We start from the raw sequence: 13,540 nt of genomic DNA on the forward strand, positions 1-13,540 counted from the left end.
TGGCAGGCGGGTTCTTAACAACTGTGCCACCAGGGAAGCCCCACCTGGGGGGGGGTATACTTAATGACCTCCCTCCCCTCCAGCTCAAGTTTCACATCACAAACTAGATGTTACTCCCCTCAAGAATAACGTTTTGCTCAGGCTGTAGACAATGTTATCTTGTGAACTGTCTAGTCTTAATTCATAAGCAGTGAAGTTAGCCTAATTCCTACATAATTAGAATTATGTAGAACTACATACATAATTAGAACTACATATTAGTAGCATAATGACATACATACCATGTTGATAAAACACCTGAATAATATAGTGGTACGTTGCAAGCGAGGGTTCTTGTATTACCAGGTACATAGAGGAAAAAAATAAAATAAGTCAAACACAGCTATACAAAATACAGCTTACTGAGGCACACTGAACTAAAAACATATTAATGTTGGTATTTAAGTAAAAGATACATTTCTGTTCCTCTGAACAAAGACATTTGCTAGCTCATATGATTAACGTAAAGGTGGAAAGGTGTCACAGAGATTGAATCCCTCTTATAAAGTCCAGACACCTATCACAGCCAATGCACAATGAGTTTCATTTAAGAAAACTAAAGCATACTAAAGTGAATCGATTCCCAAAACATCCTTCAATAAAGTAATTACTAAAAAATATACAACACACTAGCACACAATTGGGTTCAAATACTTAGTTATGCTAGATAATGTCACGAGTTTAAAACCAGCCAACTGTAGGAGAACAATTCTCCCTAGAATTAAGAAATCCATAAAAAAGTACCTATAATACTAAAAGAATGTAACTTCCTATAAACAACACAAAGATGATAAAAGAGCTCCCATCATAGCAAATACACGTAATTAAAATGTGCCAAATGGTGCAAAGGAAATTCCCAACATACTATGTAAACAGCAAAAGAGTTTACAGTCTCCTTATTGCTTGTCTGGACCTGAAACCTCTGGTCAACACTGTCTTCAGTGAGGGACACCAGGACACATCCTCACCTATTCCAATGGCTTTCATTTCCCGTAAGGTCTGTAAGGCTGGCAATTTTCCAATTGCATGAAATCGTCGGAGACATTTCAGAATAGTATTAAAAGTCTGTAGATTGGGTTTCACGTTCTGTGCAACCATTTGTTTCAGCAGGTCCTAGTTGAATCAAAAGCAGGAAGTATTTTTTATGCCTGGTAGCTAATTTATCCAATAAACTAATGTAACATACTAAAAAAGACTTGGGCTCTCTGCCTATGTTTAAAGTAGATTAATAAACACATCCCCAATTTCAGAGTTATCTAGTAACTAGCAGGACCAGTAACTCTGCCCCTTACAGAAGCCCCTCCATCAGTTACCCTGACCCACGTGATCAAGGTGTCCAACTGTCTTTAGCGGCCTAGTGAGTTTGAGACTGAAGCAAGAGAGCAGACTAGAATGGATTGCGGTTTTTCCTTTTTTACATGCGCAGTATGGTATAACACGGTTTCTATGCCTGTCACTTCAATCCAGTGATTTTAATCTTTTTAAAAAATTATTTTATTTTCTGCTGCATTGGGTCTTTGTTGCTGCCGTGGGCTTTCTTTAGTTTTGGAAAGTGGGGGCTACTCTTCGTTGTGGTGCACGGGCTTCTCATTGCAGTGGCTTCTCTTGTTGCGGAGCACAGGCTCTAGGCACACGGGCTTCAGTAGTTGTGGCACGTGGACTCAGCAGTTGTGGCTCAAGGGTTCTAGAGAACAGGCTCAGTTGTTGTGGCGCACGGGCTTAGTTGCTCTGCAGCACGTGGGATCTTCCTGGACCAGGGCTCGAACCTGTGTCCCCTGCATTGGCAGGCGGATTCTTAACCATTGTGCCACCAGGGAAGCCCGTCAATTTTTTAAAACTTAGCTAATAAATTTTATCAATAAATGTGTCTCATTTTAATGAAAAAACCATTATGAGAAATAAGTGAATAAAGCAATCCAGGTCTTCCTGGATTCGAACTGTATGCTTGGGTCACATGTCAGATACACCTACGTACACTACAGGGTTGCTGGAAGGGTGTGAACAGGTCATCATGAGCTGAGCGCCCAGCACAGTGACTGCCATGAAGATGCTCAGCGAATGCTGTCTCCAACCCACGTACTCCTAGCAAAGAATAGTTTAGGCCTATTAGAAGACAAAGTGAGAGTTCCTCCTCACCAACATATTATTCCATTTTTCTTCAAATTTATCATTCACCACGGATGCTGTTGCTTCAAGCAATGAATTGAAGGTGTGTACATCAGCTATAAAAGAAGAAAACTACTTTAACAAAATTTGGGGTTGAAGATTAAAGGCAAAGTGGTCATGCACACGTCTACAAAACTACTCTTTTCTCTGGCTCTGGACTCCTGCTTCAATCACCAATACCACAGGAAAAGATTAAGAATGAATAAATGACTGAAGTAAAATCCTGAGATTTTATAGATGCCGGAGAGAAGGAAAGAGAAGGAAGGACAGAGGGGAATTCTCCAAACACACTCACCACGAAGTCTGTTGTTTAATAGTTCAGTGAACAAGTTCAATGCCTGCGTAGGAGCTCGGTGCTGGAAAAGGGAAAGTGAAAGTGAAGGATCATCAGATGTGTTCATTTAAGAAATATGTGCGTTCGACTGCTCTAGGGTTTGGGAGCACGCAGTAAACAGACATGGTCCCATTCTCAAGAAACGTATCCTCCGTGCAGTGGTTCTCTACTGGGGCAACGCCGCTTCCCAGGAGACACTGAATAATGCTTGGAGACATTCTGGGTGTCCCAGCTGGGGCGGGATGGATGGACCACCGGCATGCAGTGTACAGGAGCGGCTCCTCAATGCCCTTCAAGGCACTGGACAGCTCCACAACAGCAGGTTATCTGGCCCAACTGTGAACAGTTCTGAGGCTGAGAAGCGCTGATTTAGGGGAAGATAAAGATATATAAAACAAACATTACCTTCACCATTCCTCGGATCATTGTGCAGTAGGAGTGTGCGTTTTTCTCTGGCATGAGCGCGAAGATTCTCTCAGCGTTGTTTTTTGCTCTAGACACAAGAAAGTAAATGTGAACCAGAGAAAACAGAAAAAACCAGTAATAGCCACCAACTCACCATGTTCCAGGCGCCGTGCTAAGCATTTTATGCATATAATTTCAAGTAATTCTTGCCCCCCAGAGAGGAAGACATGGTTATCATCTTTTTTTTTTTTTTTTTTTTTTGCGGTACACGGGCCTCTCACTGTTGTGGCCTCTCCCGTTGCAGAGCACAGGCTCCAGACGCGCAGGCCCAGCTGCCATGGCTCATGGGCCCAGCCGCTCCACGGCATGTGGGATCTTCCCGGACCGGGGCACGAACCTGTGTCCCCTGCATTGGCAGGCAGACTCTCAACCACTGCGCCACCAGGGGAGCCCCTATGATCATTTTGAAAACAGGAAAAACTGACGCTCAAAGACCTTAAGTTGTCCAAGGCTTTACAGGCAGAACCAGGACTTAAAAGGTGTGATATATACTCAAGGTATTAAGCAAAAAGCAAACTGCACAGCAGGGTACCTAGTGACGTTTCCCCACCCTCTTTCAACCGGATACAATTCCCCCTCAGAGGCAACCACAGACAAGCGGTGTCTCTAGATTCCTTTGTCCTATTCTAGCCTATCAATGTGCTGTGTTATACAAATCATGCTGTACCTTGATTCTCCCTGTTACCAATATGTCCTGGAAATCAGACAGAACCAGGATTTGGGCCACAATGGTACTCCACAGTCAATGCTCTTAACCACTATGAGAAATTATCAATATCTACTGAAAAAATTTAATTTTTGATTCTATTCATTTTATCACTTCAAAAAACACTTCAGATATTAATGGTAGCTTCCCTTTTTCAGACATCCATATGAGATACCTTTCTTTTATTTAGATGCTTCTACTCAGTTAATTTAATTCTGAAATGTTAAGTGATATTCACCTTTTGTTCGGAAGTGAATACTTCTGTTTGCTGGCCACTAGTCTGAACCTAGAACTATGCTCTAGCATATGTGTATTCTAACATAATAAAAAATTGTGAATCTTTTAGAATTAGAGGTATATATTGCAAGGTAGGACTACTGATGAAACTACCAAAAGAACCATACCATGAAGGTTGCATGGAGTTAGATGGAAAAATAGAAGTCAGGTGTCAACCTTGTGCTGCTGGTTGGAGGCAAAGATCTAATGAAAAACGGTCCAAACACATGTGAAAACCAACTGAGACATTTACACTGCACACTGAAAACAAACTGCATTTTAGAATATTCCAGGATCGTATCTTCTTCAGGGGCTGATGGGGAACATTCCACGCACTGTACGGAGCCATAACACAAAGTTCTAATCACACTGTAACATACTTCCAAGTAACTCCAAGCTGATGACCAGCCTTCTTCTTAGGTTTCTCGTTATTTCCCTCTGTGGCTTCTTCCTGAAATGAACCATCACCAACAGATATAAAACAAAATATGACAATGGAATGCATTCTCTGAGGAAACTTCAGAAAAGCAAAGGAAATACAGATCCAGTAGAAGGCAAAAAGGAAACCCAGTGTTTATTAAGAAATATTAATTTCTGAAGTGTAGAGTATGCTCACTCCTCTCTGCCCACCTACGTATGAATTTTTGAGGGGGCTGGAACCAGGGGTTCCCCACCCCATCCCTTACACATCATACTACCACTTTAAGTAACAACAACAAAGGGGCCTGTCCGAACGTGTCTGGTCAAAGGTTTGCTGCATGTGGCAGGCAAGGTCAAAGTATTTTTAAGGAGGGAAGCAGGGCAAAACAATTGTTAAAATCCGTCTCCTGCTCCACATTTCTGTCCAGGCTACGTACTATGCCACAACACACCTCAGAACAAATCTCTTCGACCCTAACACATGGCACAAGAACCTGCCTTACTCTGAGGAGGTTTTACTACCAAAAGAAACTTTAAAAATCACTGCCAAAGCCATTACCAACTCTTCTGCTTGTTCACGTTGTTGAAAATTATAATTAGTTGAGGGCTCTTGGTTACCATAGTAACATAATAAATCCAAGAGACTGTTGGTTGTTTCCAGAGATACGGTGGTTCCTGTGGGTAGGAGAAAAAAGGGAAAGAAACTTTGAAGCATCAAAGAACTAAAGCCTATTAGATTAAAATTCTTCACTTTTTCTGTGAGCTGTGGCCTTCCTGGCTACATATTCAGTCTCATCCACCACTTTCTTGATGGATGTGTGTGCACTCCACATCAGCTTAAACACTTGGAGTGATGCAGACAGGACACAATCCCTAACAGTGCTGTGTGACAGGAAAGATAAAATACAAGATCAAGTTTGACCCTGTGCTCATTTATTTTACGTACTCATATCCCCGGAGAAATTATCTCACGGTTCTATCATCTTCAAACTGAACCCTCTGCAAATGATTGCCACATTGTCCCCCGGGGCCAGTTCCATTTTTACAAATGAAAGCAGAACTATTCCACTTGGACCCAGGCCCTCACTGAAATACTTGCCTAGAAATACTAGCATAAATGCCTAATTATAGTAGCCTTTAAAAAATTATTGCTCAAAACATTATGTTCCCATCTTGACTCTTACGAAGGGGGAGAAAAGCGAACAGGAAGAAGTATGAAACATCATTTAGTGCTTTGAAAGAAAACTAACTGCATTTTTCTAAAGAAAATATACTGATAATACAAATGCCCAGCAGGAAACTTAAAAGCCCAGAAAAGACAGCATGGCAGGGTGGACGGGACACCGGAGATGGAGTGTAAGTTGACTGGGTCTTACCATCTCAAAGCTGTGTAACCCTAAAGATTACCTGTAATCAGTTTCCTTTATAAAATGACGATAAGCACACCAACTCATAAGGTGTTCTATAATTAAATGCCTAGCAAAGTGTATGGCACTTATTAGGGCCTTGATAATAAAACTTTGTTTCCTCTCCCAGTATGTTGCCTCATTCCATTACTCTGAATGAGTCGAGTGTTATGGGTTTGACACACTGTCTTTAGTAATGCTTACTGAACATCTGCATGTGCCTACCCCACACAGTGTGTAAAACAAAGGAAGACAAGTCTTCGTACTAAGATGTTTATAGTACTCAACAAGCAGAGGGAAAAGCCTCCCTAAATGATAACCTGCATCAGCAATTCATCTGTACACCCAAAGCTTTTAACAAGGCTACACACCAAAATTCTCAAATCAAACACAGCTTTCTGCAAATGTTTCTTGTTGTGTTTAAGACTGTATTGAGTGATTCAGTCCAGTTTCTATCTCTTGCATGTTTGGCTGATTTTCCTCCTAAATCACTGAACAGCACTCGGGATTCTAAAACTTAATGCTGCTGCCTTCCATGTCACTATAGGTACATTCTCATGACAGCTTACACGCCCTGGCACCTAGACCTACACCCCTGGAGGTTCATCCAGATCAAATCCAGAGAGCCGCAGGATTTGACAGAAGTGACTTTTTCAAGGCCACAGTGCTAACTGGTGCCAGAACCTATCCAAACCTCTGAGCCCGCAGCTTAGCGCTCCTTCCTTTTCAAATATTTCTTTTTTGTCTGCTTTATGCCTTCCAAACATTAAGAATATAGGAAATGTGAATAGAGTATGTACACACCTGATGTTAAAAACAGAAGCTAAGGAAGAATGGCTGTATAATTTGTCTACCTCTGATACAGCACAAGAGGACAACATGCTAACAAAGTTGCAACTCTACCCCACCCACAGTTTTAAAATGATGCTCAGGCAGAGCATGAAATAGGACATATTAAACTATAAAAAACACAAACATAGCCACTGAGCAGAGGAAGGAGCACAGCACTTGTAACTTATACTCATAACTTATCTGGATCACATACGTCACTGTGGCCCACGTCCAAGCCCATGTTCCCAGAGAGGCTTCAAATGAACTCAGTCACCTGCTTGCAAGAGCTGATCAAACATGTCCACAGAAGCTTTGACTTTTCTGAGCTTGATTCGTTCCTGCAGAGCAGCCTCACTTATATCTTCAATCTGAGGTTCAAAGTACTCAGGCATAAAACACTAGGAAAACAAGATGGCTGAAGTTATTGCGAACAGGGCAACATGAAAGGTAGCTGAGTAGGACAAGACTTGGATCGCCAACCAAAATGAGACCTCACAGCTCCGGTTCATGCTTCATGCACCAGATAGTATTTTTTTTAACAAGAATACCTCTGCAGGGAATATAACTTATTTAAAAAAAAACCTCTCCAGTCTCCAAAACAAGATTACTTAGAGATCTTCTAGCTCGGGGTGGAGAATTTAAAAGCACCCACACATAAATATTTAATCCATATCTGAAGAATCAGATTTCCAACCAAACTTCCCAATTTCAAGGTGAACTTATTTATCCCTTGCTAAAACCATCCTTCCTACTTTCCTCCCAATCTTGGTTAAAGGTGCCACAGGACACCCAGTTGGCAAAGACAGAAACCTTTCATCCTTGATACTTCTTTTACTCTAAACGTTTAGTACTACCAAGGTATGCTGATTTTACCTCACTCACCAATTTACCCAAATATTTACTGAAGGCCTACGACTTGATGCCAGGCACTAAGCTAGACACTGGGGATAAACAGACGGAAGTCATTCTCTACCCTCAAGATGCTCACAATCTAATAGAGAAAGCAAATAAGGAAATAATTATGATACAGCGTGAATGATAAATGACGTAAGAGGTCTCAGAGGTATGGGAATGCTGCCCGCCATGGGGGCAGGGGATCCACGGACGGCTTTAAGCAGAAGTGAGCTAAACATAGAAGAGGAACTGTTAGTCAGAAACTTAACGGGCAAAGGATGGCCAAGAAATGATCATTCCACTGCTGCCGCTGTCTTAGTTCAGGATTCTAATATTTTTATGGACACAATCACACCGACTACCTAATTTGTCCCCAAGAGTCGCTGCTTGAGAAGCACAAGAGGGTGTGTCTGGGTGTGTGCGTGCGTGCTTTGGAAAGTAGGGAGACGTGAGAGGGAGCAGTTTTAGACATAATGAGTCTGAGTTACTATTTCCACTAATAAACTCAGGAGGGCAGAGCCCATGTTTCGCTCACCACTGTATGACACGCTAAGCACGATGTCTAACACACAGCAGGCCCTGCACGCTCCTCATGACTACAGAACAGAGGTAGCTGGAAATACAATCTGGAGTTCAAAGTAGAGATACCTAGGTCAGATATACAAGAATGCCAAATGGAGTATAAGGGTCACTGAAGCAGGAAGATTCCAGACAGAAAAAAGAGAAAATGACTGAGCATGGAACCCTAAGAAAAAGACACCAAGGCTTAAGGAGTAGATAGAAAAGCTACTGAGGGAAACTAAAAAGGAACAGTCACAGAGGTAAAGATCTAAGAGTCTGGTGTCACAGAAGCCAAATGGGGAAAATAAAATGCAGAGCAAATACATATAGTTTAATAAAGGTTAGTATTGTAAGCAAAGATAACCATAAACATTAAAAGACTTTTCACCCAAATACTGTAGGCATTCAAATGGCTACTTAAATATTAGCCATGAAAACTTAGTTTAAGTTACAATTACACAGTATTATCTGAAAATTCCAATTACCTCTCCTTACCGGTATATGAGGTTCAGCTATGTCTTTCTGAAAATATTTGGGATATGAATTAATAATAAACTTTGCTGCATTCTCCCCGGACTTCTTTGCCAACAAAAATGAATGCTATATAAAGAAAAAGATTTAGATATAAGTTGATATTACCTGTAATTTAAACTCAAGAGATCAAAGTCACACCCTCAGCAAAAATTATTTTGCCCCCCTAAAAAAAAAAAGAGAATACAGTGATACACAGAATCCCAATTAGAAGTTAAACTACATAAGTATTACTTATCTACCTCTGCTGAGTGTGACATAATTTCAGGTCACATCTTATATACAGCTTGAGGTATATAAAAGCAATGTGCTTAAACCGAGTGGATTGCCCTACAGTGGGAAAGAGTCCTAAGTATTAAAAACCCAAACCAAATACCCTCTCCACAGCCAATCTCTAAAACTTTTTGATAAAAGTAGTAAAAGATTCAGAAAATCTACCAATTTATCTATCAGCATCTGTAAACTTTTCAAAAGTTTTTACAACTAAGCTAAGTTATACATGTACTCTTGTACCCAAACCAACAAGATAAAACGTAGTATTAGAAAAGTTTCATAAAAATACTCACAGATTCCATAGAGGATGTTGGTATGAGATAAGGATCATCTTGAAATGCGTAAGGGGCAGCTGTACCATCCTGCGGAGAAGACACAGAAGTCTCTTTAGCTACATTTTTATTAAGAGGACCTTGCGGGTTTTGGTGATGACTAAAAACTCTGCAAAGTTTTAACTATACATGTATCACAGAAGCAGAAATATGTATGTTTGCAGACACCAATACCTACACTGTACCCGCGGCTCTGTAGAGTTGGTTGTAATTAGGCACAACTTAAAGCAAACAATGGCTCAAACCCCCATGACTGCTTTTTAATTGAAGGCTGCTATCACCACGGACAATTGCTGTTTTAAACTCAAGGTCAAGAGCTTCTGAATTAAACCAGCCTGGGCAACAGCTTCCTGCACTAAGGTTTCCTGCAAATGGAGGACAGGAGTTCCCGGGCCCTCTCAGGAGGCAGGGACAGCAGCTTCTCCCACGTCCTGTTGCCCAAGGTTCTGTACTTCTCTACGTTGTTCTAGGCGGAACCCTGAGCAAAACGAACCCTCCAGCACCACCAGAGGCTCACTCAGAACGGCCCTCCAATGACTTCTTCTAGTCTTCTCCTACCCCTTGGAGCCCCCTTCCCTGGGCCTCTGGCAACTTTGTTCCACAGGAAAAACTCTGCTTACATCCTCAGTCTCTTCTGTCCCCTTGATGCCTTGTCGTACTGACCTGGATTCTCCAGGGGAGAGCCTCCCTGCGGCTCTCACAGGAAGGATGCTCATACCCAGGGCGCGGAGGCAGTGCTCTTTGGGGCCCTCGCTTCCTGACACCTGACGCTGTATTCTCTTTACACTCATCTGAGGATCCTTTCATCTGGCTGTACCACTCTCTACCAACACGTGGTGGGTGTGTAACGGCAACCAGAGGAAGCAGTTCTAGGGCAGCTGCCCTGGACTGTTCCTCCCTGATCACCAGCTGTTGCTTGCCTCTGTCCTGTCCACCATCCTTATCAAATACCTGTTTGGTTGGGGCCCCTAGTTTTTTTTTTTTTTTTTTTTTTTGCTGTACGCGGGCCTCTCACTGCTGTGGCCTCTCCCGTTGCGGAGCACAGGCTCCAGACACACAGGCTCCGCGGCCATGGCTCGCGGGCCCAGCCGCTCCGCGGCATGTGGGATCTTCCAGGATAGGGGCACGAACCCGTGTCCCCTGCATCGGCAGGCGGACTCTCAACCACTGCGCCACCAGGGAAGCCCGGGGCCCCTAGTTTTGTGACATGCTGGACTTCCCTTACTAGACTTACTCTTTCTATTTGTTTCCTACATTTTCCTCCCTCGATGATTTCCAAGCCCTTCATGGTTTCTGAGAAACAACTTCTCTACTCTGACCCTGCAGCTCAGATGCCTCACACTAAATTTATCCCCAGCTGAACTTCCCTGACAGAGCTACTTCTCCCTCCTGTCTTCTCTATCTCAGTGAATGGTACCGAGCTCTCTGCAATCCAAGACAAAGATCCTCTCCTACTACTTCCATTCAACTAACGTGTCACCAGGTGTCATCAACTCGAGCTCCTTAACGTCCCCTACCTACTCCACCGTCCCCTATCTCCACTACCACTGCCTTAGTTCACTACCTTCCTTATTCATTCATTCCGTATTTACTGAGCACCTCGTATGTGCCAGGCATTATTCTAGCTACCAAGGAGACAATAAAATCTTATCCTCCATAGAGCTCACAATTTAGTGGGGAAAAAAAATCTCCAGAAAACAAAAATAAATAAAACATAGTAATTTTAAAGGCAATAAGTGCTATGAGAAAGAAAGGAAGGAAGGGAGGGAAGGAGGGAGAACGAACTATCAGAGAAAAGAACCATACATTTATTTATTTATTCTTTTTTTAAAATTTATTTATTTATTTTTGGCTGTGCTGGGTCTTCATTGCTGCACACAGGCTTTCTCTAGTTGTGGCGAGCAGGGGCTACTCTTTGTTGTGGTGCACGGGCTTCTCATTGCAGTGGCTTCTCTTGCTGCAGAGCACAGACTCTAGGCGCATGGGCTTCAGCAGTTGTGGCACACAGGCTCAGTAGTTGTGGTGCACGGGCTTACTTGCTCTGCGGCATGTGGGATCTTCCCGGACCAGGGCTCGAACCCCTGTCCCCTGCATTGGCAGGTGGATTCTTAACCACTGTGCCACCAGGGAAGTCCCCGAAACATACAATTTTAAATCGTGTGGTTGAGGAAGGCCTCCATGAAAAGGCTTAAAGAGATGAAGGAGGAAATTATGTGGCTATCTCAGGGAAAAATACTCCAGGCAGAATAAACAGCAGACATTAACGCCCTGAGGCCGACCCGGGCCTACTAAGAAAGTGAGGATTAGCCAGGAGGCCACGTAGAACAGAGCTAGCATGGAAGGTGGTAGGAGATGTGGTCAGAGTGGCAGTGGGGGTGGTGGCTGAACACGTAGGGCCTCAGGTGCCCTCGGACGGACTTCAGCTTTTATGTGAATTATGACAAATGAGAAGCCATTTTATGATAAATGAGAAGACACATGAATTCTGAGTAGAAGACCGATGTGGTTCAACATTGTAGCAGGCCACTGCGGCTGCTTGATTGAGAACAGTCTGTAGCGGGCAGAGGAGGTGAAGAAGACAGAGACTGTCGTAACTAATCCAAGATGGTAAGAGATGACGGTGGCCTGGATGACCAAGGTGATCCTGGTGATGACAAGGGCTCAGGATTTGGATGCTGTGCAGGAAAAGAAGTTACCAGGCTTGAAGTCGCTATTCTTAGAAAGGGCTGCTTACAAGGCCTGGTGGGCATCTGGGAACTTGGATTCTGGAGGGTCCCCACCATTCCCAGTACTCGTCTAAACTGTACTATGTGGTTTATGCTGAACTCCCGCTTTCCTTCTGGGACTGTGGAGTTTGGGTATGTGCCAGGCAGAGACTCTGGGCACTGAGTCTCCAACGAGCTTTCCTGGTAGACTTTTCCACGTGTTGTGACAACTCTGCTGGAGGACCCTCTTGGAAGCTTTCTCCTGGTTTCCTTTGGACTTCACCCCACGTGCCTTCTTCTCTTACTGATTTTGCTTTGTGTCCTTTCGCTGTAATAAAACATAGCTGTAGGACCATATGCTGAGTCCTGTGAATCCTCCTAGCAAACCACTGAACCTGGGCGTGGTCTTTGGGACTCCGTACACAAATATTTTGATGGAAGAAACAGAGGATTTACTGAAGTGCAGCACATGAAAAAGAGAAGCAACTAGAAGCATGGAGCTGCCGTTAATGAGATGGCAGAGACTGTGTGAGAAAGGGGCTGGGTTTTGGACACGTTAAGATCATTATTATACTTTTGAGAGGAAAGGTTTCCCGTATCCACATTGCTGTCTTTTCTAAAATTTGACTGATTATGTCACACCGCTGCGTAAAGTCTTTCAGGGGACTTGAACAAAAATCAGAAGCCCCAGCACTCATGCCCTTGCCTCACCTCTCACTGCTCCACCCCTCAAAGTCCTGCTTCCCCCATACAACCTCCTCATTCTGTGCCTCTCTGCCTCTGCTCCTGGTGCTGCCCCTGCTAGGAATGCTCTTTCCCACTATCCTGGCTTCTCATCTTCCAAGCATCGATCCGATACCAGCTCTTCTGGGGAACGGTCTTCTGGAAGTCCTTTCGCAGTCTGCGTTATGCACCCTCTCCTCAGTGCTCCTTCAGCCTCCCTCTCTAGAAACTATGCAAGGACTCTGTCTTAATTCTACAACCAGCACAGTGCCTGGTAAGCACAGTTAAGGGCAGAATGTGTGGTTACTGAATGAATGAATGACTATCCCTTGGATTTTAAGTGCCCAAACCCAGACAAGTCAGACAACTCCACACATAATTCTATAACTTCTTTGACTTGAAGGGGCCCTGGGCCATTCTCAGTAAAAAAAACTGAGAACAGTCTCAGAGGCCTATTTCACGAGTTTACATTTCAGGTGCCTATTTATGGATAAGTGAGCTGAAAATCTCAATGTCTTGCTAGTGTGGAGATGCAGTATTTTAAAACCCGTCCTGAGATACTGCTAGGGTATATCAGTGCATATTTGGCCCGACAGCCTATAAGTTTCACATCTACAATAGAAGAAAAATTCTGGAAATCTGTGATAACGGTCTCAGGGAGGGTCAGAATCCACACAGACATTGCAGCAAAAAGAAAGGACTTAATTACTTTAGATGTTTCCCCCACAGCTGAAATTGAAAGTACAGTTTGCAGCTAATGAAAAATACAATCAATCAGAAAGTTCCATTTCTAAGGCATTTACCAGGGTTTCAGTTTATCTATCAAGACTAGACTCTATTCTTGAACTGTCAAGAGAGCAAATTATTCACAAATAAAT

General features: G+C 43.2%; 1 protein-coding gene across 1 annotated transcript in view; it reads right to left on the minus strand.

Moving 5' to 3' along the window:
- PTCD3 (pentatricopeptide repeat domain 3) overlaps positions 1 to 13,540 on the minus strand; it is a 31,782-nt gene that overhangs the window by 11,541 nt on the left and 6,701 nt on the right. Inside the window, exons 5-14 of the mRNA XM_060117981.1 lie at positions 9,196 to 9,264; positions 8,594 to 8,698; positions 6,918 to 7,041; positions 4,966 to 5,081; positions 4,367 to 4,437; positions 2,945 to 3,032; positions 2,501 to 2,561; positions 2,176 to 2,261; positions 1,008 to 1,152; positions 282 to 332 (exon numbers count right to left, since the gene is read on the minus strand). Of these exons, the coding sequence (XP_059973964.1) occupies positions 282 to 332; positions 1,008 to 1,152; positions 2,176 to 2,261; positions 2,501 to 2,561; positions 2,945 to 3,032; positions 4,367 to 4,437; positions 4,966 to 5,081; positions 6,918 to 7,041; positions 8,594 to 8,698; positions 9,196 to 9,264 (916 nt within the window). The remainder of the gene's footprint in view (positions 1 to 281; positions 333 to 1,007; positions 1,153 to 2,175; positions 2,262 to 2,500; positions 2,562 to 2,944; positions 3,033 to 4,366; positions 4,438 to 4,965; positions 5,082 to 6,917; positions 7,042 to 8,593; positions 8,699 to 9,195; positions 9,265 to 13,540) is intronic.

This window comes from Mesoplodon densirostris, chromosome 14 (assembly GCF_025265405.1).
Source record: "Mesoplodon densirostris isolate mMesDen1 chromosome 14, mMesDen1 primary haplotype, whole genome shotgun sequence".
Classification (NCBI taxonomy): domain Eukaryota; kingdom Metazoa; phylum Chordata; class Mammalia; order Artiodactyla; family Ziphiidae; genus Mesoplodon; species Mesoplodon densirostris.